Here is a 27006-nt window from a genome sequence, read left to right as displayed (position 1 = left end):
AAATCTGAAACTAGGAGCTTGAAGATTACAGCTTGAAGCAATGTGCAGCCTAAAACAGAGTGCAATATTTTTTACTCCACGAACGTATGTAAAAAAAAAAATCATCTTATCCTTGTCAATGGTGTACATAGCCTTTAAAAGCGGTTATCCCACCCCAATAACATATTACCTATCCACAGGATAGGTGATAAGTGTTTGATAGCTGGGGGTCCCAGTGCTGGGACACCCACCAATTAAGAGAACGGAGGTACTAATTCCCTCGAATGAACAAAGCGGCAGTCGAGCGTGCATGCTGCCACTCCATTTATTCTCTATGGGACTGCTGGAGACAGCCGAGTATAGCGCTCGGCTATTTCAAGCTGTCCCATAGAGAGAGAATGGAGCGTCATCGCGCATACACTACAGCCGCTCTGTACTTGGGACCCCCGAGCGGTGGGACCCCCATCGATCAAACACAAGTTATTGTAGTAGGATAATCTCTTTAAGGCCAAGACCATTATGTAGTCTTCTAGAATGAAAAAAAATTACAAAACATCTATTAAAGTAAACTAGTTTATTTGACCATTACTACAGTAGGTATTATACCATGTTCATATAGGATTACCAGAAATGTACTGCTGTGAATAGCATCCACAAACTGGGACATGCTTGTAAATAGTTTTTTTTCTTTTATATAGGAAAAGTGGTACTTTCTTGTAAACAATGAGGTATGGAGCATTAAGACATTTTACAGGGCAAAAACAAGATTTATATGTCCTGTTTTTGATAAAAGGCACATCATTTATAAACCCCGCTCTAGTATAGCCAACAAACTATTCCAACAGACTTCTAGACCCAATGTAAATAATAGTAGTAAAAGAGTGCTGTGCTGTTAGTCATCCATATAAATTATAGATATTAAATTATGGATTAACCATTAATTAACAAGAAATAGAGTTAAAAGCAATGGAAGACATAGTGAGCAAATGCTTTATCTGCAGGCCTCCGCCACCATTGCCTACTAGGGATGAAACATGACTAAATTCCTGTTTTTGCCACTATAAATATGCATTGAGACAGACAAGACAAATGGGCAGAATCATAGCTGAACAAAACCTAAGAAAACAACTTTAGTACTACAAATACTGAAGTCATTAAGGTCCTAGGTTCTCAACCTGTGGTACGTGTACCCCAGGTGGTACATGCCATGTCATGTCTCTAGAGGGTACTTGCCGAGCACTTACGCACTTATGCTTTGCTTTTAATAGGGGCAGCACTGTGCATGATCATAGCCCTAGGGGTACTTTGATGTAAGTTACTTGGGTAGGGGGTACTTGGCTTAGAAACACTGAGCTAGGTAACTTAACAATTACATACAGAGACAGCTTATTTTTTTTAAACAAACATATAGATATGAGAAGCAAATTTAGAGACACTGCAACATAGACACAGATAAGCAAGTTATAATATACAAGAACACAAGCAATAAGGAACGCATACTCTGACATAACTATGCAGTTATATGCTACAACATATAGAGATACCTTACCCGTATTTAAAATCAATTTGGGATTCAACTTAAAGGCCCTGTTCACATAGTACAGTTGTAATGCAGTTTAAGTCTTTTCTTCGGTTTTAAAATAAATAAAAATAAATAAATCATTATTTGCACCAAAACTGCCCTGTGGTAAAACAGAGCTACTTTAGACAATGTCTTCTACATGATCACACAAACAAAGATTTCCATACCTCCCAAACCATCCAAACTGCAATCCACCATGCTGTGTGACATAAATGCATTGTACATTGACATCACACACTCATGAAATAATGCATCCATGTGTAGAATGTATATCCAAAAGGTACAACAATAATCCATTCCACTAAATCTTTCCTGACCAGCATGCCTTATATGCACTCTATCTACCCTAACATTTCTTGCCCAGAGATGCTTTAAACCAACTAGAAGATTAAATACCAGGTGGAGGAGAGGACAATTACAAAAATAGTAAACTTAAAGGCTATGTAAACCTTTGAAAGGCAATTTTGTTTTTTTCAATAAAAAGTTGTATCAGTGTGTTTGGTGCAACTTTACAACTACTTTTTAAAAATTAAAGCAAATTTTTAATAAAAAGTATTTGTAAAGTTGCACCAAACACACCAATACACCTTTTTATTAAAAAAAATAATAATAATAATTGCCTTTCAAAGGTATAGCTTTTAAGCATCACAGTTATATCAGAAGTTGGATAACGTACACATAATTGATACTCATAAACTAAAGTAAGCAAATATAGAAAACTGTATACTTGCCCAATTATCCCTAAATAAATGTTAGAGCCTAAGTCCACCTAAGCCTAAGTCCTCGTGGCGTTCCGTGGCTACTGCCCCTTCCCTTGCGTGTTCCCTGTTTGTCTTCCTGTGCACTTAGCCAGCGTAGGGACCGTCGCCCAGTTGTACCTCGTCGCCTAGGGCGGGTCGTTGCAAGTAGGCAGGGACAGGGCGGTGGGTAGATTAGGGCTCACTTTCCCTTCACCTCCTTCCTGCCATTACATAATTACAAGCCCTTACCTAGTCTACCATTTCTCCTACGTTGACGCTATCATGGACCCCCTTGAGACCCTGACCCAGCAGATGCAGGGCCTCTCCCTACAGGTCCAGGCCCTGGCCCAAAGGGTCAATCAGGGTGACGCTGCTTTAGTAGTACCCCTCACCTCACCTCTAGAACCCGACCTCAAGCTACCTGACCGGTTTTCAGGGGACCGTAAGACGTTTCTCTCCTTCCGGGAGAGTTGCAGACTGTATTTCCGCCTAAAGCCCCACTCCTCAGGTTCCGAGAACCAGCGGGTGGGTATCATCATATCCCGACTCCAGGAAGGGCCCCAAGAGTGGGCCTTCTCCTTGGCTCCTGACGCCCCTGAACTTTCGTCTGTTGATCGTTTTTTCTCTGCCCTCGGACTCATTTACGACGAGACTGACAGGACTGCTTTAGCCGAGAGTCAGCTGGTGACCTTACGTCAGGGTAGGAGACCGGTGGAGGAATACTGTTCTGATTTTAGGAAGTGGTGCGTAGCTTCTCAGTGGAACGATCCGGCCCTAAGGTGCCAGTTTAGGTTAGGATTATCTGACGCCCTGAAGGATCTGCTGGTTAGCTACCCCTCGCCTGACTCCCTTGACCAGGTTATGGCCCTAGCAGTACGACTTGACCGACGTCTCAGGGAACGTCAGCTAGAACGCTTCAGTGTGCTCCCCTCTGACTTTTCTGCGATCCCCCCCGAGGTCCCGTCTCCTCGCCCCTCCACGGAGGACTCGGAGGTACCTATGCAACTCGGGGCCTCCATGTCCCCTCGACAACGTAGGGAGTTTCGCAGAATGAATGGTCTCTGCTTCTACTGTGGGGACGACAAGCATCTACTGAACACCTGTCCCAGGCGCAAGAATAAGAAGCCGGAAAACTTCCGCGCCTAAGTGATCATCGGGGAGGTCACTTGGGCGCACAGGTATTTCCCGTTAATGTGAAACGCAATAAAATTTTGCTTCCCTTTCAGGTCTCGTTTGCTGGCTGGTCTGCCACGGGCAGTGCTTTCGTGGATTCTGGCTCATCTGCTAATATCATGTCTGTGGAATTTGCTATGTCTCTAAAGATGCCTTGTATTGATTTACCTTATCCTATCCCTGTAGTAGGAATCGACTCCACTCCCCTTGCTAATGGTTATTTTACTCAGCATACTCCTGTTTTTGAACTCCTGGTTGGCTCCATGCATTTGGAGCAGTGCTCTGTACTGGTGATGCAGGGATTATCGTCTGATCTGGTATTAGGTCTTCCCTGGTTGCAGTTGCATAATCCCACATTTGATTGGAATACTGGGGATCTCACCAAATGGGGTAATGAATGTCTTATGTCATGTCTTTCTGTTAACTCTATTTCTCCCCGGGAGGAGGTGAACACGCTTCCTGAGTTTGTTCAGGACTTCGCCGATGTGTTTTCTAAGGAGGCCTCCGAGGTGTTGCCCCCCCATAGAGATTACGATTGCGCTATCGATTTGGTGCCTGGTGCCAAGCTTCCTAAGGGTAGGATATTTAATCTTTCATGTCCTGAACGTGAAGCGATGAGGGTGTATATCCAAGAATGCCTGGCCAAGGGTTTCATTCGCCCCTCGACTTCTCCTGTAGGTGCTGGCTTCTTCTTCGTGGGGAAGAAGGATGGTGGTCTTAGGCCGTGCATTGATTATCGTAACCTGAATAAGGTCACCGTAAGGAACCAGTACCCACTTCCTTTGATTCCGGATCTTTTCAATCAGGTTCAGGGAGCCCAATGGTTTTCTAAGTTCGATCTACGGGGGGCATATAACCTTATCCGCATCAAAGAGGGGGATGAGTGGAAAACTGCGTTCAACACACCCGAGGGTCATTTCGAATACCTGGTCATGCCCTTTGGGTTGTGTAATGCCCCTGCTGTCTTCCAGAATTTTATTAATGAAATCCTGAGAGAGTACCTGGGTAATTTTCTTGTTGTGTACCTTGATGACATACTGGTGTTTTCCAAGGACTGGTCCTCCCACGTGGAGCATGTCAGGAAGGTGCTCCAGGTCCTTCGGGAGAATAATCTGTTTGCTAAGACTGAAAAATGTGTCTTTGGGGTACAGGAGATACCATTTTTAGGGCAAATCCTCACTCCTCATGAATTCCGCATGGACCCTGCCAAGGTTCAAGCTGTGGCGGAATGGGTCCAACCTGCCTCCCTTAAGGCGTTACAGTGTTTTTTAGGGTTCGCCAACTATTACAGGAGATTTATTGCCAACTTCTCGGTCGTCGCTAAGCCTCTTACGGACCTTACCCGCAAGGGTGCCGATGTCCTCCATTGGCCCCCTGAGGCCGTCCAGGCCTTTGAGACTCTCAAGAAGTGCTTTATCTCGGCCCCCGTGCTGATTCAGCCCAACCAAGAGGAGCCATTTATTGTGGAGGTTGACGCTTCCGAGGTGGGAGTGGGGGCCGTCTTGTCCCAGGGTACCAGCTCCCTCACCCATCTCCGCCCCTGTGCTTACTTCTCTAGGAAGTTTTCGCCCACGGAGAGTAACTATGATATTGGCAACCGCGAACTTCTAGCCATTAAATGGGCTTTTGAGGAGTGGCGGCACTTCCTGGAGGGGGCCAGACACCAGGTAACGGTCCTTACGGATCACAAGAATCTGGTTTTCCTAGAATCGGCCCGGAGGCTTAATCCTAGACAAGCTCGGTGGGCACTATTCTTTACCAGATTTAATTTCTTGGTTACCTATAGGGCTGGGTCCAAGAATATTAAGGCTGACGCTCTGTCACGTAGTTTCATGGCCAATCCTCCTTCCGAGAAGGATCCTGCTTGTATTTTACACTCTGGTATAATCGTCTCTGCCACGGATTCTGATTTAGCTTCTGATATCGCGGCTGATCAGGGTGCAGCTCCCGGGAACGTCCCTGGGGACAAACTGTTTGTTCCCCTGCAATACCGGCTGAGGGTACTCAGGGAAAACCATGACTCCGCTCTATCTGGTCATCCTGGCATCTTGGGCACCAAACACCTCATTACCAGAAACTATTGGTGGCCTGGGTTGCCTAAAGATGTTAGGGCTTACGTCGCCGCTTGTGAGGTTTGCGCTAGGTCCAAAACCCCTAGGTCCCGACCTGCGGGCCTACTACGTTCCTTGCCCATCCCCCAGAGACCTTGGACCCATATCTCCATGGATTTTATCACTGATTTGCCTCCATCTCAGGGCAAGTCGGTGGTGTGGGTGGTAGTCGACCGCTTCAGCAAGATGTGCCACTTTGTGCCCCTTAAGAAGCTACCTAACGCCAAGACGTTAGCTTCTTTGTTTGTGAAACACATCCTGCGTCTCCATGGGGCCCCAGTCAATATCGTTTCTGACAGAGGGGTACAATTTGTTTCCTTATTTTGGAGAGCTTTTTGTAAAAAGTTGGAGATTGATCTGTCCTTCTCCTCCGCCTTCCATCCCGAAACTAATGGCCAAACGGAAAGGACCAACCAATCCCTGGAACAATATTTAAGGTGTTTCATCTCTGACTGTCAATTCGATTGGGTCTCATTCCTTCCCCTTGCTGAATTTTCCCTGAATAACCGAGTCAGTAACTCGTCAGGGGTCTCCCCGTTTTTCTGTAATTTCGGGTTTAACCCAAGGTTCTCCTCCGTCTCCCCTGGTTGTTCCAATAATCCTGAGGTAGAGGAGGTTCATCGGGAACTGTGCACTGTCTGGGCCCAGGTTCAGAAGAACCTAGAGGCGTCCCAGAGCGCACAAAAGACTCAGGCGGATAGTAGACGTTCTGCTAACCCCCGGTTTGTCGTCGGGGATTTGGTCTGGTTGTCGTCCAGGAACTTGCGCCTTAAGGTCCCGTCCAGGAAGTTTGCTCCCCGATTTATTGGACCTTATAAGATCATTGAAGTCCTCAACCCTGTATCCTTCCGTCTGGAGCTCCCCCCATCCTTTCGCATACATGACGTCTTCCATGCCTCTCTCCTTAAACGCTGCTCCCCGTCCTGGTCCCCCTCGAGGATACCTCCTGTTCCCGTTCTCACCCCTGAGGGGGTGGAATTCGAGGTGGCCAAGATTATGGACAGTAGGATGGTCCAGGGCTCCCTCCAGTACCTGGTCCATTGGAGAGGATACGGGCCGGAGGAGAGGACTTGGGTACCTGCCCGTGATGTTCACGCTGGGGTATTGATCAGGAGGTTCCACCTCCTCTTCCCCACTAAACCGGGTCCCCTTAGTAAGGGTCCGGTGGCCCCTCATAAAAGGGGGAGTACTGTTAGGGATCTGCCAGGTACTTCATCTAGCTATACTCCTGGGATTAATCAATCCACACCTGAGGCCAGACCTGTTCGACTGACACCATCTCCCACCAACCAGGGTGGCAGGCTCAGGAGTGGGAGAGCCTATCGCGGCCTGGTCTGTCGGAGTTAGCTCCGCCCCCTGCCCTTTATTACCTGCCCTGTGCTCTCCCTCAGTGCTTGTAATTCTTTTGGATTCCTGGCCCCACTGCTGCTTGCTCCAGCCTGCTTCTGCCGTGCTTCTGCCTTGCTGCAGTTCTGCTTGACCTGCTTTGCTTTGCCCCTGGCTTTCTTCTGTCTCCGTGCCCGCTCGGGTGTACTCACTTCGTCCTGGTCCTGACTGTTCGTTCGCCGCCCCGTTTCCTCGTGGCGTTCCGTGGCTACTGCCCCTTCCCTTGCGTGTTCCCTGTTTGTCTTCCTGTGCACTTAGCCAGCGTAGGGACCGTCGCCCAGTTGTACCTCGTCGCCTAGGGCGGGTCGTTGCAAGTAGGCAGGGTCAGGGCGGTGGGTAGATTAGGGCTCACTTTCCCTTCACCTCCTTCCTGCCATTACAATTACAATGAAAGCTCATTGATGCAATGCTTCATTTCACCTACAGTAGCGCTGAGGGAAATAGAACACTTGCTGCCCATAGTGGAGTTTAAAGGGAACCTGTCATGTTGAACATACTGCCAATCTGTGGGCAGCATGCAGGGGCATAGCTAAAGGCTCATGGGTCCCGATGCAAAGATTTTTCTTGGGCCCCCCTCCCAAACTTCTCATGGCCGACGACCCGCAGCTTGCAGCTGCATCGCAGGGTCTTTTAAGTGACCCAACGATGCAGCACTAGAAGCCATGGGCGTCACTAAGGTCTTGAAACGTCAGGGGATATAGCGCCAATACATATACCCCCCAAAAAAATGTGTGTGCGTGTATGTATATGTGTGTGTATATATATGGGACAGCATATCTATAGCACTAAGAACCTATAGCTTTGGATAGGATTAGATACAGTGGCTCAGCAGACAATATCACCCATGATGGGATTAGATATAAGGCCCAGCAGACAGTATCACACATTATAGGATTAGATACAGTGGCTTAGCAGAAGAGTATCACACATGGTAGGATTAGATATAGGTCCCAGCTCGCTGACATTGCGGCTCCAGCGCTGGTCCCAGGAAAGGTAAGAATAATAATTGTTTTGCTTTTTTATGTGTTACTAATTATTTTTGTGTGTTTGTGTTTTTTTACAGGTCGGTTGTTGGACTACTTCGGAGACGGTTGTTTTTTTTTTCTTCAATAAAATTGATAACGAGGGTTGTGTGTGGGATTTTTATTTCAATAAAATATTTTTCCTATGTCTTTGTATTTTTCTAAACTTTATTACTACCGCCTTAGTAATGGCCGCTGGCTGATTGACAACATCCATTACGAAGGCGAGACTTGATGTTAGAGATGAAGAGGCTAACACTAACCCCCATTATTACCCTGGTACTCACTGCCACCAGGGGTACCGGGAAGAGCCGGGTACGATCCAGTACCGACCATCTGTAGTGATGGTTGGGTACTGGCGCAGCTGCAGGCTGGTATTATTAGGCTGGGAAAGGCCAAAAACTCTGGCCCTTCCCACCCTGGTAATGCTAGCCTGCTGCTATGTTGTATCTGGCTGGTTATAAAAATGGGGGAACCCCATATCGTTCTTTCCAATTATTTTTTATTTTTATAAATGACGTCGGGTCCCCCCCATTTTTCATAACCAGCCAGATACAACACAGCAGCAGGCTAGCATTTCCAGGATGGGAAGGGCCACTGTTTTTGGCATTTCCCAGCCTAATAATACCAGCCTGTGGCCACCCCAGTGCCCGACCGTCACTACAGATGGTCAGGTACTGAATCGTACCCGGCTCGGCCTGGTACCCCTGGTGGTGTTGGGTACAAGGGTAATAATGGGGGTTAGTGTTAGCCTCTGCACCAGCTAACACTAAGCCCCGCCTTAGTAATGGATGCTTTCAATCAGCCAGCAGCTATTAATAAGGCAGCAGTAATAAAGTTTTAAAAAAATACAAGTACATAGAAAAAATATTTTATTGAAATAAAAAACCCCCACACAACCCTCATTAACCATTTTATTGATAATAAAAAAAAGCCGTCATCTCAGTAGTCCTCGAATCCAACGTGGCCCAACAACCAAACCTTTAAAAAAAACACAAACACAAAAAAAAACATTAGTACGGGCCTGTTCACATCACCGCTGACCTTCCGTCGAAGTTTTCTGTCGGGTAACCCCTCAACGGAGAGGCAAACTGAAACCTCAGCTTCCGTTTCCTCACCATTGATCTCCCTGGTAATGAAAACATTGCTCAAGATTTCCGTTTGTCACCATTTTGACAGGGTTCCGTTGTTTTGACTGAATCAATAGCGCAGTCGACTGCTCTATTGGTTGTGTCAAGAACAACGGAACCCTGTAACAATGTTGACAAACGGAAACCTTTAGCAATGTTTCCGTCACCATGGAGATCAATGGTGATGGAAATGGAAGCTGAGGTTTCAGTTTGCCGTTGAGTTGAGGGGTTACCCAACAGAAACCTCAGACGGAACCCCTCAACGGAAGGGCAACGCTGATGTAAACACAGCCTAACACATATGGTAGGCTTAGATACAGGACCCAAGTGCATGTGTGATACTTTTTGTTGGACCCTGTATCCAAGCCTAAGTTAGGCTTAGTTACAGGGTCCAGCAGACAGTAATCTTATACAGTATAAGATTACTGTCTGCTGGGGCCCTGTATTTAAGCCTAACACACGGTAGGCTTAAAAGGGATTGTCTAGTCCCTCAACATTGATGGCCTATCCTCAGGATAGGCCAACAATAGCTGATGGGTCGGAGTTCGAGTGCTGCTTTCCCTTCATTTCCCTTACTTGCTCACTATGTGAATCACTGACACGTCCGTGCCGGCGATTCAGTGTGAGAAAGTGACCGGAATGAAGGTGAAGTAGCGCTCGTACGAGCTCTGCACCCCTTTCAAAACAGCTGATTGGCGGGAGTCCCGGGAGTCGGATCCCGACCCATCAGCTCCAGACAGTAATTTTAACACACAGACAGTAATATTAATCTTATCCTCCTCTTCGGCCGCAGCGGAGGTCCTGACTCCATCCAAGGTCGGGATGCTGTGCGCAGCGCATAGTGTTGTGACGTCAGGACCACCGCTGCGCTCCGGAAGGAAGAATGTAAGTACTGTCAGTTACTAAAGTAACGGGGGCCCATGTAGTTTATTAGATAGGCCCCAGTTACTGTAGTAACTTTTCATTGATGTGGTGCGGGGGGCCGCGGGCCCCCCATGGCTTCGGGGCTTGGTTGCAATTGCGACCGCTGCGACCCCTATAGTTACGCCACTGGCAGCATGGTATAGTGCAGAAAGAACTCAGCAGATAAATATATTGTTTTGTGTTAAAAGATTCATGGGCAGTTCTAATTGGGGATTGACAATTATCTCTGTGTGCATACACATGCAGGGAAGACTATCAATCTCTAGTACGACCGCCCACTGGACTCTTAAGCCCAGAAAATGCAGGGATTTAAATAAATAACTTACAAGTTATACAGAATCTTTTCCCACCAAATTTTATATCAATGTGCTTCACCCTTCCTGTTTTATAACATGCTGCCTACTGATCAGATAGCATGTTCAACCTACAGGTTCCCTTTAACAACCCCTGATAAAAGGACAGTTTGTAGTCAAATACTGAGTTCCAACTCTTAGCATGTCGTGTGACAAATAAAACTAGCTACTCACAGGGTGGCAAAAATGTAATAATATCATGTTAAAAAAAGGCATTTATTTTATTCACTTTTGAGCCCTATACCGGTGTTCTATAAGTATCGTGGAGGGGACGGAGAGAGGGTTTATCATCGTACAATTGTTATTTTGGTTTAAATTGACGACACACTTACAAGAATCAGTGATTTTTCTCCTATCTATGCTATTGTACTTATTGTAGCTCCTATAAGAGTGCTCATAAGGATTCTATGAAGGGTTGGGGTAAAGTCGTCCAATCTTAATAATGTGTTGGTGTCTTTCTAGCAATCAGACAGCACAGCTCGGCTTCATACAGTAGTGTGTTATCTAGAAGTTATTACTTGTGCTTAAAATGTTCATTATAGGCACTCTAATACCACAAGCAAGTTGGTAATTGGTTTATGGCCAGTTCTCAGCACTACCTCTTCTGAGAATATTCCTGCGAGGCACCCTAATACACAAGACTTCCATTTGTCATGTAAAATGAGAGTGAAAGTTTGAGCAGTAAGTGGATTACAATATAATGGAGGAAAATCTGAGACCACAAATCCCGATCTTTATAATTACTGTTAAATCTTGTTATCTACTGAGAAAGATCGTTACTTATCACTTCCCTGCTCATGGATCCCCAGAGAATAAGAGTCGAGGACTCTCAAGAAAGGGGGAGAGGTCCAATAAAAGGAAGATTGTCTAACAGAGATGAAATGATACACAAAAGAGAAGACTTGAATAATAGTGATGATAATAATAATAATAATACCCAGAAGTAAAAACAAAGTGATGAATAGATGGATAATAGGCTGATGGGTCGTTTAAGAATGCGATTTGCAAGCAGCATTTAAACTAGTAAAGGGATGAGACGTTAAAAGAAACAGTTGGAAGATGTAAAGACTGACAAATTGAATACAGTTTGAGATACACGTATAAAAAAAAAATCATGAGGCATTAAGTTACAGTAAGTATGATGAAGGGTTAAAAACAAAGTTTGTGCATTGTCTAAGAGAGCGAGACATCAGTTAGCGCTGGTGGTCCAATGATGGGTGTCTGTTCCTTGATCCCTTTGACTTCTGCCCAATATCCCTAAAGCTTGTACTGCATCTAAGAGCCTGCTTTCTGTTTTTTTGGTTTTTTTTTTTTTACTCATCCAGCCCAAAAACAATTATCCTATATAGCCTTCCATCCAATGGATGGAACCAGTAATTTTTTCCATTACTTATTTGTTCCTGAGTCTTTTATCACCCATGAAAAGCATTAGGCCTTTAGAGAGTGTTTGATCCTCTCTATGAAATGTCAGCTTCCTGGTGGGGGCTCTGTCCCATCACTCCATGACTGCTCATGATCCTGATGCATCACATTCTCAGGTGAAGGACTACTGTCTTTATATGGAGGCTCATGAGTGGTGCAGAGAGATTCAGAGGTAGCCGGTGAGTCCTGGGGAGAGCTAACTGTGGTAATTGTTGCAGTATTTGCCTCTTTCAATTTCCAAACCTTTAAAAAGTGAACCATAGTTGCTACTGTTAGAATGTTAGAAAACATATGATTAAAACATCAAAATTCACAGAAAAGCTCTATACAGCAGAATAGTACAGCAGAATATCCAATATCTATAGAACTAGATGGATGTAAGACTTTGAGAGTTGGGAACTATTGACATCTTACTTATGGGATTTGATACCAACTGTCAAAAAACTCCATTGATCTGGTGCTTTAACAATTACCCAAAATTGAATGTAGAAGTTAAAGGGGTTGTCCAGTTTTGTTTTTTTATTTATTTGTGGAATAGGAAATCCTACAGTTTTCTAATATACATGTATTAGAAATTCTGCTCACATACATTTCTTATAGTGAATGAGGCCCCTGTCATAGTAGAATGGTATATTCCACAGATTAGTCCAGGGGTCACATGACTGCCGCCATCTTTAGTCCATTCAGTTAGGATGCATTTCTATGGACTAAGCTGTGGGCTATACCATTTATTTTTTTTACACTGAATTTCGTGCAGAGAGAGAAAAAGTTGGCACTACCAAAGGATAATAATTTCACCAACGTTTTTCTATCAGGGGTTCCACTATCACTTTGGTGGTGTTCAGCATACACAATAGTATTTGTAGACTGGTCAGAAGAAGCTCTATTTAGCGTGAAACAGGCTGTTACCTTTTTGCTTTCTGCAATTTCCTCCCTAAGAAGTGTCCGATTTTAAAGATACCATAATAAAGAAACAAAGTTGTATTGAATTGGTGAGTGCCGCATGTTTTTCCCTTCCTTCTCTGCTTTCACATTTTTAAAACGGTATAAGAAAGATATGTGATCTGGATTTAAAAATAAGTATATATTAGAAATCTGTATAATTTCTTATTCTATAAATAAATTAATAAAAAAAATTGAAAGTGGACAACCCCTTTAAGGCAGAGGGCGTTCTGGACTATAGACCGCTAGAAAGGTGTGCTTTTACAGACGCAGTGATGATACACTAAGCTTGTCTAATTTGACCATGCAAAAGAATATTGAACTTGGCTTGACCCATCATTTGGCCCTCAGATTGACGGTCAGGAATCATCCCTATGGGCCTATTTTAGATATAAGGTTTTGTCTTATGCTTTATTCAGGATCTAGAACAAAATAATTCAGATGTGGAAGACTGAATTCCAGCTGCCAGATTTGACAAAAAATTAAAGTATCCTTCTGACATGTATCTACAAGATTTTATAAGCCAATGTACAGATGTAATCTCCTTACCTTGTCATATTTTCTGATACTGTAAATGTGGTCTTTATTCATGAAGGTCAGCAGTATCCAGTCACAGAAAACGGAACCCTAAAAGGACAAAAAAAAACTGTGTTGATAAACCCCTTCACGACTGCCATTCAGCTATATATACTCCAACTGCCAAAGCTCCATGCAGTCGTCACATATATAAACATTGGCAGCCTGGAACAGGGTTTAATGAGTGCAGTGCTGAATCATTGTAATCAGCGGTGTAAATTCCAATGGTAACAGGATAATTAGAATAAGTTTAATATTGAAATATATGAAGTCCTGCCTAAATAAACGTTTAAAATGTCTTTATTAATTAGTATTTAAAATAGGGCACTCATGCCAATTTATACTGTGAATAGGCGTTTGGCAAAACAGAGACACAGTTCCCTGATCAGGTGTAAAAATAAGATGATGATTGGTACACCTTAGTGTCGATACAACACCCGACAGGAGTAGTGATACACACCACTCGTCCGTTTGCCGCAACGATACAAAGTAGCTCAGTCCAATATGAATGTTCCACAGGCACCGATGCTATTTCTATTTCTCCCTCTTTGGACGGTACGTGATTGAGTTCTACCCTGAGGTCTATTGTTGCGCACTGTTCTCAGGGGGTATCTCTGTGTATCGGAGTCTGACACATCCGGTTCAGAGGATGATAACTCTGTGTCAATCTCCTGAAACACAGTAGGTTTGGGACCGAAATCAAAGATCCTACCCTCCTTAAAATCATTAGTGTCCCTAACATATTGGAAATGTTTGCGTTCTTTGATGTGAGCTGTGAATTTGTCAATAGTCTGTTGCAAAGTGCTTTCTTTCTTCTCAAAGTCAGCACTGCCCATAAATTTTTTAACGTGTTCAATGCCCTCCTTTAATTCTTTAGCACTACGTGCAAGCAAAACTTTCTCCTCATCCAAAAAGAGACCCATAAATCACAGAGATGATTCGATTTATTCTTTATTCCCATTTTTTGAGAAGATCCCCCGATCGCAGCCTAGCTGCTGGTATAAGGGTAATTCTCAAACCTCTGGGTACTATGCGATTTTTGAGGTACGTCTCAATTGTTTGGACTTCCCACCAAGAACGAATATGGTCTTTGTAGGACTTAGTTAAATGTTTAAAGGCACCAGTAATGCTTACAGTATGTAGTTGAGATGCCAATTCTGAAAAGACCTCCCTAGCATCACAAAACCACTTATCCGTGTTTATGTCAGTTGTAAGAAAACCTGCCATCCCCTTTGTTAAGTTAGGATAATCTTAAATTAGTAAATTCCAATGGTAACAGGATAATTAGTATACGTTTAATATTGAAATATATGAAGTCCTGCCTAAATAAACGTTTAAAATGTCTTTATTAATTAGTATTTAAAATAGGGCACTCATGCCAATTTATACTGTGAATAGGCTTTTGGCAAAACAGAGACACAGTTCCCTGATCAGGTGTAAAAATAAGATGATGATTGGTGCACCCTTCATTTATTGTGTATATAAGAAATGGTCATCAGCTTCAAATTGTAGGTGACTACCGCCACATTTACATAGTCAGTCTGCTCTATGCTTGGCACATATTCACACCTACCCGTTTATTTATCAAACGTACGCATAAACCGCCTGTATTCCCCTAGTAACTACTGATGCTTTATGCGTCTACCTGATTGGCGTCTATGTTACCATGGGCAGGCCCGATCGGTGGGCGTTACTTATACTCTGTGATACACCGATTGGCTATGTCCGTTCCATTCCGCCCATCTGCTAGGCGGGGCTAGCTGTATAAATCTTGTGAGAGTCTCTGGCGCGAGTCAGACCAGGCATTAGTGTCTCATTGAGCTCCTGAGAATACACGAATTCAGCAGCATAATATGTGCTGTATGGTAGCTGCTCAAACTAATATACGCAATTTACAAATACCCCTGAGGACGTTCCCCTCTGGTTCAGAGGGTTTCAGAAACGCGTTGGGAGATTGCTCAAAATTGCTAACTTGTGGCAAACAGACCACATTTATTTTTGCTAAGTTCTCTGTTCATGTTTCAATTGGTGCACCTAGCATCGGTGCCTGTGGAACATTCATATTGGACTGAGCTACTTTGTATCGTTACGGCAAACGGACGAGTGGTGTGTATCACTACTCCTGTCGGGTGTTGTATCGACACTAAGGTGTACCAATCATCATCTTATTTTTACACCTGATCAGGGAACTGTGTCTCTGTTTTGCCAAACGCCTATTCACAGTATAAATTGGCATGAGTGCCCTATTTTAAATACTAATTAATAAAGACATTTTAAACGTTTATTTAGGCAGGACTCCATAATCAGCCGTGTACTCCCATGTCTGCCGGGGCTTTGAGAGCCCGGGAATACACCCCCCCCCCCCTGTAGATAGTGCCACACACAACCAATTTGTAGATAGCGCAAAACCCCCTGTAGATAGCGCCACCTAAGTTCCCTGGCACTAACTACAGAAGGGGTGGTGTTATCTACACGGTGGATGGCGCTATCTGCAGGGGGATGGTGCTTTCCACAGGGGGGGGGGGGGTGCTATATACAGGGGGTGTGGCAGTATCTACATGGGCACTGTGGCACTATATGGGTATATATGATTTGGCATCATTTTCTCTAGATAGGTTATTCTGTATACCCTCAGGTATTATTACATCTATACCACTCTGATGCTGTTCTTGGAATCTGACTTATTTTACCATTGTCAATATTTCTGTTATCACGTATCGTTATTCATTATGCACCAATAAAGATTTATATATTTTATTAAGATACGTGTCAGTTATACATTCATAGGTATAAATATTGGGTGCTATGTCCCCTTTGTTTTTTGGTTGTACTACCTACAGTGGACACTGTGGTGCTGTCTACATGGGCACTGTGTGTGGCACTATGTGGGCACTATCTACAGTGGGCACTGTAGCACTATCTACAGTGGGCAATGTGGCACTATCTACAGGGGTATTGCGGCACTATCTGCATGGGCACTGTGGTGTTTTCAGGTGGCTGGGATGAAAAAACCCCTAAGAAATAAAATTCCTTCATTTTTTTTAACGGCCATGAGAACGGATGTCAAATTGCGGTTAAAAACGGTCAGACGGCCGGGAAATGCATTTAAATGTCGAGACACACTGATGAAAAACAGCCATGAAAAACTGACAGTTTATCAGTTGTTAACTGCCCTTTCTTTTTCCACATTGCGTGAATATAGCCTTATAGCCCTTTCCACTCTCCCCTCACAGCGATCTAGGGTGACGGAGAGAGAAGACTAATTGTTACAGAGCTGTAACAGCGTGTATATATATATATATATATATATATATATATATATATATACACACACACACACACACACACACACACACACACACACACACACGATATAGATGAATATATTCGGCTCAGAATACCTACTTACTACTGCCTTGCTACCAAGTCTGCCTGTATGTCCGATTTTATACCTTTTCTGATAACGAATAAGCATAGGAATATATTCCTTTTTAAACACTCCGACAGCGCTGGATCAATTTCTTCCATTTCCATAAAAATAAAAGTACTTCCAGCCGTTCAGATAATTATAGGCACCCCTTTTCATTATTTTGAAGAAGGCAGATTATATGTACCCAGAGACAGTGTAGTGAGGTGTCCACAAAATCTAGGCCACCTTGAAGGCTATACAACATTAGCTAAACTGCTGGTCTTGAATCAAGAATTTCATCTTTAAAAAGGGCCATGGGGAATGTATCGGGAAAAGCTTCAGGATGTAGTTGTTTGTCTTGTTATCAAAGAAATATTCCTTTAGAAGGTAAAGTATGTTGGTAAGTGGTGTGGCAAATTTGTATATAAAGGGAAGTTGAGTGTGATTGAAAGTGATAATTTAGTGAAGGAAATTGAAAGTGTGATGAGAAAAAAAGAAGAAAGTATGGTTTTGATTGTGCGAAACAGTGGTGGAGACCCAACCCTTGATAATATGAAAACGTTCTAGGTTGCCTTTGAGGAAGGCCAGAGACGTGAAGAGTGGTATGTGGTACCACCAGAATCTCTAATGGTTTCGAGAGACGAACTGGATAATCCGGGGAACCAGGAAGAAATACTTCCTATGGTTGAAGTGCCAAATCCTCAAGGAGGACAAATGGTAAACAATGTCCAGGGAGCCCCCCCACTCAGGGCCGGCCTTAGGGGTGTGCGAGCAGTGCGAGCACACAGGACGCTGCACCCTCCCAGCATGAAGGGGGAGCCACTGGGCTCTGCCTCTGCTCTGTGCTCTGTTCTTAGTTACACACATGGAGTAAATAGCCGAGAAGCAGAGGAGGAAGCTCCGCCCACAGCCCATCCTGCAAGAAGCCTGTGATCCTGTCAGCAAGGAGATATGGTGAGTAGTCTGTGTGTGTGTGTGTGTGTGTGTGTGAGAGAGTGTGTGTGTCTCTATGTATATACAGTATGTGTCTCTGTGTGTGTGTATAGGTTACAGTGTGTGTGTGTGTGTGTGTGTGTGTGTGTGTGTGTCTCTGCATGTGTTTATGTCTCTTTGTAAAAGTGTGTTTTCATTATTAAAGTAGAACATTTAAACAAAGGTATCTGTGCTGCCTCATATATACCCTGCTGCCCCTATATATCCTGCTGCCCCCTATATATCCTGCTGCCCCCTATACCCAGATGCCCCCTAGATACCCTGCTGCCCCTATATATCATGCTGCCCTGCTGCTTCCTATATACCCTGCTACCTCCTATATATCCTGCTGCCCTGCTGCTTCCTATATACCCTGCTGCCTCCTATGTATCCTGCTGCCCCCTATATATCTTGCTGCCCCCTATATATCCCGCTACCCTGCTGCTTCCAATATACCCTGCTGCCCCTATATATCCTGCTGACCCTTATATAACCTGCTGCCTCCTATATACCCTGCTTCCCCTATATATCCTGCTGCCCCATATATACCCATCTGCTTCCTATATACCCTGCTGTCACTATAAACCCTGCTGCCCCTATATATCCTGCTGCCGCTATATATCCTGCTGCCCCCTATATATCCTGCTGCCCTGCTGCTTCCTATATACCCTGCTGCCCCTATATATACTGGCGCCTCCTATATACCCTGCTGCCCCCTATATACCCTGCTGCCCCTATATATCCTGCTGCCCTGCTGCTTCCTATATACCCTGCTGCCTCCTATGTATCCTGCTGCCCCCTATATATCCTGCTGCCCCTATATATCCTGCTGCCCCTTATACAACCTGCTGCCTCCTATACACACTGCTGCCCTGTATATCTCCTGCTGCCCCTATATACCCTGCTGCTTCATATATACCCTGCTGCCCCCTATATATCCTGTTGCCCCTATACATACTGGTGCCTCCTATATACCCTGCTGCTTCCTATATACCCTGCTGCCCCTATATACCCTGCTTCCCCTATATACCCTGCTGCCCCTTATATAACTTGCTGCCCCTATATATCCGGCTGCCGCCTATATACCCTGCTGCCCCTATATACCCTGGTGCCCCTATATATCCTGCTTTAACTATATACCCTGCTGCCCCTATATATCCTGCTGCCCTGCTACTTCCTATATACCCTGCTGCCTCCTATATACCCTGCTGCTTCCTATATACCCTGCTGCCCCTATATACCCTGCTGCCCTGTATATCTCCTGCTGCCCCTCTATACCCTGCTGCCCCTATATATCCTGCTGCCCCTATACATACTGGTGCCTCCTATATACCCTGCTGCTTCCTATATACCCTCTGCCCTATATACCCTGCTGCCCCTATATACCCTGCTGCCCCTATATACCCTGCTGCCCCTTATATAACTTGCTGCCTCCTATATAGCCTGCTGCCCCTATATATCAGTCTGACGCCTATATACCCTGCTGCCCCTATATACCCTGGTGCCCCTATATATCCTGCTATAACTATATACCCTGCTGCCCCTATATATCCTGCTGCCCCCTATATATCCTGCTGCCCTGCTACTTCCTATATACCCTGCTGCCTCCTATATACCCTGATGCCCCTATATATAACCTGCTGCCTCCTATATACCCTGCTGGCCCCTATATATCCTGCTGCCGCCTATATACCCTGCTGCCCCCTATATATCCTGCTGCCCTCTATATATCCTGCTGCCCCTATATATCCTGCTGCCTCCTATATATCCTGCTGCCCCATTATATCCTGCTGCCCCAAATATACCCTGCTGCCCCTTATATACCCTGCTGCCCCTTATATAACTTACTGCCCCCTATATACCCTGCTGCCCCTTATAAACCCTGATGCCCCTTATATACTCTGCTGCCCTTATATATATATATATATATGCCTCTGTGTGTGTGTTTATATGTGGCTGTGGGTATAGTTATCATCTACTACATTATCTGTACTCAGAGATTTATCGCTGTGTTATCAGCGGTGTTACATAGGACTGCAGGTAACATCTACTACATTATCTGTACTCAGAGAGTTATCACTGTGTTATCTGTGGTGTTACATAGGACTGCAGGTAACATCTACTACATTATCTGTTGTCAGAGAGTTATCACTGTGTTATCTGTGGTGTTACATAGGACTGCAGGTAACATCTACGACATTATCTGTACTCAGAGAGTTATAACTGTGTGTTATCTGTGGTATTACATAAGACTGCAGATAGCATCAACTACATTATCTCTACTCAGGGAGTTATCACTGTGTGTTATCTGTGGTGTTACATAGGACTGCAGGTAACATCTACTGCATTATCTGTACTGGGTATATAATGGGTCTGTTTGTGAATGTGTCTTTGTGCTTGTATATATGTTCCTTTTATGTATTTGTATATGTTCCTGTCTGTGTATTTATTTGTGTGTGTATATGTGTCTGTACGTCTATATATTTACCTGTATGTATATATTCCAGATGTGTGTATGTATATTTCCTGTATTTCTAAATATCTGTCTTTATGCATATACAGTATATATGTTCCAGTATGTGCGTGTCTATATATGTGGTTCATTTTTGGTTTGTGTAGGGGGCGGCAATAGAGAGTCCAGCACAGGGCGCCATCCAACCTAAGGCCGGCCCTGCCTCCACTATGTATGTATATAGACCCTGGACAGCTGAGGATGTGAAAAAAGACACAGAAGGTATCCCCCACCCCAAAGTCAAAGTACAAGAGTTTGAAAGACTGGTCAGAGGACTGTATGAAAGTTTTAGACTGAATGGTAATGAATTGGAGAGCTATGAGACAAATAATGGGGGCAGATTGGTGTGTAATATCAGGAGATTACACAGGGAGGGGAGAGAATCCTGTGGCACCACTGGTATATAATACAGCAGACTTAAATCAACAACTAAACAATTTAATGGGAAGAGTTAGGGGTAGATATATTGGAGTCCCAAATTGGACAGAAATAAACAGGTGTGTACAGAAAGATGTGGATCAATATTTCTACAGATTGAAAGAAATCTTTGATGCACACAGCGGGTTAGTCCCACCTGCAAATATAAATGATAACACCCCATATGAACAACAGCTAAAGAATGCCTTCCTCAAAGGGTCTTTGTCCAAAATCAGTAGTTTTGTGATGAAACACATGGTGACGCACAGGACAGGCAGACTTATTGAAGTATTGGATTATGCCCGACATGCAAAGAAACATTTTAAAGAGAAAAAGAAACAGAAAAAGAGTAGTAACACCTTTACACTTGAACAGGGATGTGAGGTCTATGTCTCTTATCAAGGAAGGGGAAACCAAAACTTTAGAGGTCGAGTTAGACGCAGAGGAAGAGGTAGAGGCCCAGGAGGAAATTGTGACAGTTGGAACAAATGTTTCAACTGTGGGAAAGAAGGTCATTTTGCAAGGGATTGCACCGAAGACAATCCCCAATGACTAAGACGTGATCCTCAACTTCTAGATCCTGAGGACTATGATAAAGAACTAAAAAAACAAACCCCAATAACTAGATAAGATATGGAACAATTAATGAGGCAAGCTAGGAATATAGAGGATTTTGTAGATTTGTCTGAAGTATTTGTTTCTCTCCACAGCACCCAATTGCCTGAAATGACTTTGAAAGTGGGTCCCCTGGTGGACTCTGGTGCTACTAGAACTCTGATACACCCTGATGATGTTCCCTCCTTGGCAATGACCGCTTCTTTTATTGTAGTAAAAGGAGTGAATTGACATGCCCACGAGGAACCACTATCAGCACCAGTGGACATAGTCCACCTGGAAACAGGAAAACAAACCAAAATGTCAAATCGTTCTTTCCAGAGTTTGTCCCTGTAATTTATTAGGAAGAGATATGATGCAAGCATTAAAAATAGGTGTAGTCCCAACAAAGAAAGGAATACAAGCTAGGATAATGACAGAAACCATGGTAGTAGAAGGTCTCAATGAGCCACGATATTACTATAGCTTAGATCTAGCTATAAAAGGACCAGCCTCGGTTACAACAGACTTAGTTAAGGAAGCCCAGGCAAGAGCAAGTTCATCTGCAATGTTTCACACCCCTGATGAACTGCATTGCACAATGTATTACAGGTATTCTAAAGGTCCAGACAAAAAATATGAAGAAAGGTTCTTCAAGGAACCTTTCACAAAGATGCTTCTCAAAATTATGTTTTGGGATAAAAAAGGTAATTGTGGAGTGAGTACCCATTTGTCTGGAGAAATGCAAAAACTCTTTAGAGGATCAACTGCTTATGTGTCACTAGCCAAAGATAGATATGGTAAGTGGAAAGATATTGGAGAATTTGTGGAGAAGTGCAGTGAGAGACATTTTTGGAGGGAACCTGTTGATGGTGTCAGATTTAACCCCAAATTGGAAGCTTACTCCAGGACATTGAATTGGTTGACAGTGGCTGTTCCAGCTGCACATCTCTGCAAAACTTCCAAAATGAATTGACAGACAATGGTTCTTACAGAGGAGCAAGATAGAGAACTCAGGGAATACCCTGAGACCTTGTGGTCCCAGGGATCTGCGGACATGGGTCTAATGAAAGGAATACAACCTGTAATGATTAACCCTAAATCTACTTTTAGGCCGCATCAGAGACAATATCCCCTGAAAGCTGAAGCAGAAAAGGGTATTGAACCAATAATTAAGGATTTATTTGCCTCAGGAATAATTGTCCCCTGTCCAGTTTCTCCATGCAATACTCCTTTGTTTCCTGTGCAAAAGGCTCCTCCTTCTATAGGATGGAGAATGGTCCTAGACCTGCAAGCAGTAAACAAAGCAGTAATGCCCCGAGCTCCTAGTGTACCTGACCCACATACTCTTCTAAGTGAACTACTACCAGAAAGTGATTTTTCACTGTCATTGATATAAGTAATGCGTTTTTCAGTATTCATGTACATCTAGATTGTCAGTTTTGGTTTGCTTTTACTTACCAAGGGAAAAGGTACACATTTACCAGAATTCCTCAAGGGTATTGTGAATCTCCAACTATATTTTCACAAGCCATGTCTGCAAATTTGGCCCTATTTGAACCTCCAAATGCTAGTCAGATACTTCTGTATGTAGATGAAATTTTAATGGCATCACCCACAGAAGAAGACTGCAAGGCAGATACAAAAGCCTTGCTATGGTTCTTAAAGAGGCTCTGTCACCACATTATAAGTGCCCTGTCTCCTATATAAGGAGATCGGCGCTATAATGTAGATGACAGCAGTGCTTTTTATTTTAAAAAAAACGATCTGTTTTCACCACTTTATTAGCGATTTTAGATTTATGCTAATGAGTTGCTTAATGCCCAAGTGGGCGTGTTTTTACTTTAGACCAAGTGGGCGTTGTACAGAGGAGTGTATGACGCTGACCAATCAGTGTCATGCACTCCTCTCCATTCATTTCTTCAGCTCATAGGGATCCTTTTAGATCAGTATGTGCTGTCGTATACTAACACATTAACAATACTGAAGTGTTTAGACAGTGAATAGACATTCCACGGGATGTCTATTCACAATCTCTGCACTCCGTTACTCTGTCTGTGGTAGTTACAGCAGAGGAAGCGTAATCTCGTTGTAACCGGTCATCTACATCGTAATCTCGCGAGATTGCGCTTCCTCTGCTGTAACTACCACAGAAACAGTAACGAAGTGCAGAGATTGTGAATAGACATCCCGTGGAATGTCTATTCACTGTCTAAACACTTCAGTATTGTTAATGTGTTAGTATACGACAGCACATAGCGATCTAAAAGGATCCCTATGCGCTGACTAAATTAATGGAGAGGAGTGCATGACACTGATTGGTCAGCGTCATACACTCCTTTGTACAACGCCCACTTGGTCATTAAGCAACTCATTATCATAAATCTAAAATCGCTAATAAAGTGGTGAAAACAGATCGTTTTTTTAAAATAAAAAGCACTGCTGTCATCTACATTATAGCGCCCATCTCCTTATGTAGGCGATAGGATACTTATAATGTGGTGACAGAGCCTCTTTAAGTGAACAAGGCCACAAAGTAAATAGAAGCAAACTAATGCAACTACTCCTTTTTGGGTATGACCAACTTCTGCAGAAGTTGGATAGCCAATTATGCTGCTATTACAGGACCATTGATGTCTTTGATTTAGGAGGAACCCCTTGCAGCCCGGGATTCCATTAAATGGACTCCTGAAGATGAGGAGGCATTTTTTCAGATAAAACAGGTTTTTGTAGAATCTTCAGTGCTTGGACTACCGGATTATTTAAAACCCTTCATTCAAACGGTAGATTGTAAAAATGGATACATGACTTCAGTGCTAACACAGGAGTATGGGGAAAAGGATAGACTTCTAGCTTACTACTCATCAAAACTTGACCCAGTAGCTAGAGCCTTATCTCCCTGTGTTCAATCAGTTGTAGCCACCGCAGAAGCTATAAGAGCTTCCGCTACATTAGTGTTATTCCATCCATTAACTCTTAAAGTACCACACGTAGTAGCTGTCATTTTATTACAAAACAAGATTTCTTATCTTTCACCATCCAGACACTTGTCACAGGGGCGTAGCTAGGGGGGGGCAGGCGGGGCATGTGCCCCAGGCGCAGCTTAGAGGGGGGCGCCAGCGCCACCTCCTCCTGCACTATAATTGTACCTGTGTCTATAGAACACAGGTACAATTAGAAGCAATGAATGACCGGGCACGTTCCGCGCCTTTCCATGAGTGAAGCAACTGGTACCTTTTGTACCAGTGAAGCTTCCGTCGATGAAAGGCGCTGAGTGACAGGGAAAGTCATCCTGCCCAGCCAATCAGCGCCTTTCATAGACGCTGCGTTCAACCCCCAGGAGACCTGCGCAGAAGAGAGCAGGTCTCCATGGCTGCCGGACGGCGTGGGAGCGGGATTAAGGTGAGTTTAAATATTTTTTTATTTTTTTTAATTGTAATAAAAGTGTGTGGCTGTATCTACGAGGGGACTTTATCTACACGGGGGGGCTTTATCTACGGGGGGACTTTATCTACGGGGGGGGGGCTATCTACATACTGGGGTGGGCTATCTATGGAGCACCATATACAGGGGTGGGCAATAGCTACAGGGGGGGGCTATATAGTATTAAGCCCCCTGTAGCTATAGCCCACCCCTGTAAATATAGCCCACCCCTGTAGATATAGTCCCCCTGTAGATATAGCCCCCCCCTGTATATAGCCCCCCTGTATATAGCCCCCTGTAAATACAGCCCCCCTGTAGATATAGTCCCCCTGTAGATATAGTCCCCCAGTAGATGTAGTCCCCCAGTAGATGTAGTCCCCCAGTAGATGTAGTCCCCCAGTAGATAGCCCACCCCTGTAGATATAGTACCCCTGTAGATATAGTCCCCCTGTAGATATAGTCCCCCTGTAGATATAGCCCCATGTAGATATAGCCCCCCTGTAGATATAGTCCCCCAGTAGATAGCCCACCCCTGTATATAGTCCCCCTGTAGATATAGTCCCCCTGTAGATATAGCCCACCCCTGTATATAGTCCCCCTGTAGATATAGCCCACCCCTGTATATAGTATCCCACAAATAGCTCCCCCTATAGTGCTCCACAGAAAGCCCACCCCTGTATATAGCCCCCCTGTACATATAGTCCACCCCTGTATATAGTGCTCCACAGATAGCCCACCTCTGTATATAGTATATACAGGGGTGGGCTATCTGTGGAGCACTATATACAGGGGTGGACTATCTAGTGGAGCACTATATACAGGGGTGGACTATATGTACAGGGGGGGCTATATACAGGGGTGGGCTATCTGTGAAACACTATATACAGAGGTGGACTATATGTGGAGCACTATATACAGGGGTGGGCTATATCTACAGGGGGGCTACATACAGGGTTTGGCTATCTGTGGAGCACTATATACAGGGGTAGGCTATATCTACAGGGGGGCTATATACAGGGGGGGGGCTATCTGTAGACCACTATATACAGGGGTGGGCTATATCTACAGAGGGCTATATACAGGGTTGGGCTATACGTGGAGCACTATATACAGGGATGGGCTATATCTACAGAGGGCTATATACAGGGGTGGGCTATCTGTAGAGCACTATAGGGGGAGTTATTTGTGGGACACTATATACAGGGGTGGGCTATATGGGGGCACTATCTACAGGGGGCTCTATGGCAGGCACTATCTACAGGGGCCACAGTGTGTGTGTGTGTGGGACATGGTGTATGACGCTATTATAATTAGAGGTTCAGTGTATGGCGCTATTATATTTAATGGCGTAGTTTGTGGTATAATGATAACTTTATATTTATTTATAGGTGCAGAAATGTTGGAAAAGTGAGAAGCTGAAGACATGTGAGCGGCAAACTGCAGAAATGGGCTGTGACCGGGAGAAGTCATCATAGAGGTCTGGATCGGATGGAGGAAAATAACTAGAATCTGAGACGTCACCGGAAAGTCACCAAATGTAAATGTTTATTCTGCCTCTAATCTGCACTGTAGTCACTGTATGATCTGCAGCGAGATGATGGGTGGTATGATTATGATAGGATTTCTTTGTTGTGAAACAGCATCTCCCAGCATATCCTTATCATTGTTCGGGCCATGCTGGGAGCTGTAGTTTTACGCCGTACACACCTATACGGCAGGGGTTGCACTAAATTGAGCTGCATTTGTGCTGGTGTTGTATTTATGTACTGAGCGTGGATTCTGGGGCTGTATATATGTACTGAGCTTGGTTCTGGTGTTGTGTATAGAACCATATTGCTTGTAAAATGTACAAATGTTTTTATGCTCGCGTTACATAAAAAGAAATGACACATCGATTGGTAGAGAAAACAAACACGGCGAGGGGGAAGGAGATGTCGGGAAAGAGGTTTGGGGGGGGGGGGGGCGCCAAACTGAATCTTTGCCCCGGGTACTGGAGAACCTAGCTACACCTCTGCTTGTCATGTATGACATTGTTACTTTCACAACCACATTTGATGATAGAAAGATGTACCACTTTAAATCCTTCAACCTTGATGCCTACTGCTGAGGATGGTGAACCACATGATTGTCTATCCTCCATAGCAGAAAGATTGTTACCAAGATACTCTACTACCAAATAGTGATCTCATACTGTTTGTAGATGGATCTTGTAAAAAAAATCCGGATGGCACCAATGCCACAGGGTTTGCAGTGGTCACACAAGAGGAGACATTAATAGCTAAAGCCATACCTAAACACTTGTCAGCACAAGCAGCTGAATTAATATCATTAACTGAAGC

The 27006-nt window shown here is 44.1% G+C and overlaps 1 protein-coding gene across 1 annotated transcript in view; it reads right to left on the bottom strand.

The window, feature by feature from the left end:
- Nucleotides 1-11761: 11761 nt before the first annotated feature.
- The window catches only part of P2RX2 (purinergic receptor P2X 2), a 90244-nt gene continuing 74999 nt past the window's right edge, over nt 11762-27006 (bottom strand). Inside the window, exons 11-12 of the mRNA XM_075853339.1 lie at nt 13314-13391; nt 11762-12065 (exon numbers count right to left, since the gene is read on the bottom strand). Coding sequence (XP_075709454.1) covers nt 11868-12065; nt 13314-13391 — 276 coding nt within the window. The 3' untranslated portion in view covers nt 11762-11867. The remainder of the gene's footprint in view (nt 12066-13313; nt 13392-27006) is intronic.

Source organism: Rhinoderma darwinii, chromosome 1, assembly GCF_050947455.1.
Source record: "Rhinoderma darwinii isolate aRhiDar2 chromosome 1, aRhiDar2.hap1, whole genome shotgun sequence".
In the NCBI taxonomy this organism is placed as follows: Eukaryota; Metazoa; Chordata; class Amphibia; order Anura; family Rhinodermatidae; genus Rhinoderma; species Rhinoderma darwinii.
Note: the sequence above shows the minus strand (reverse complement) of the source record. Positions and strands in the feature narration are given on the sequence as shown.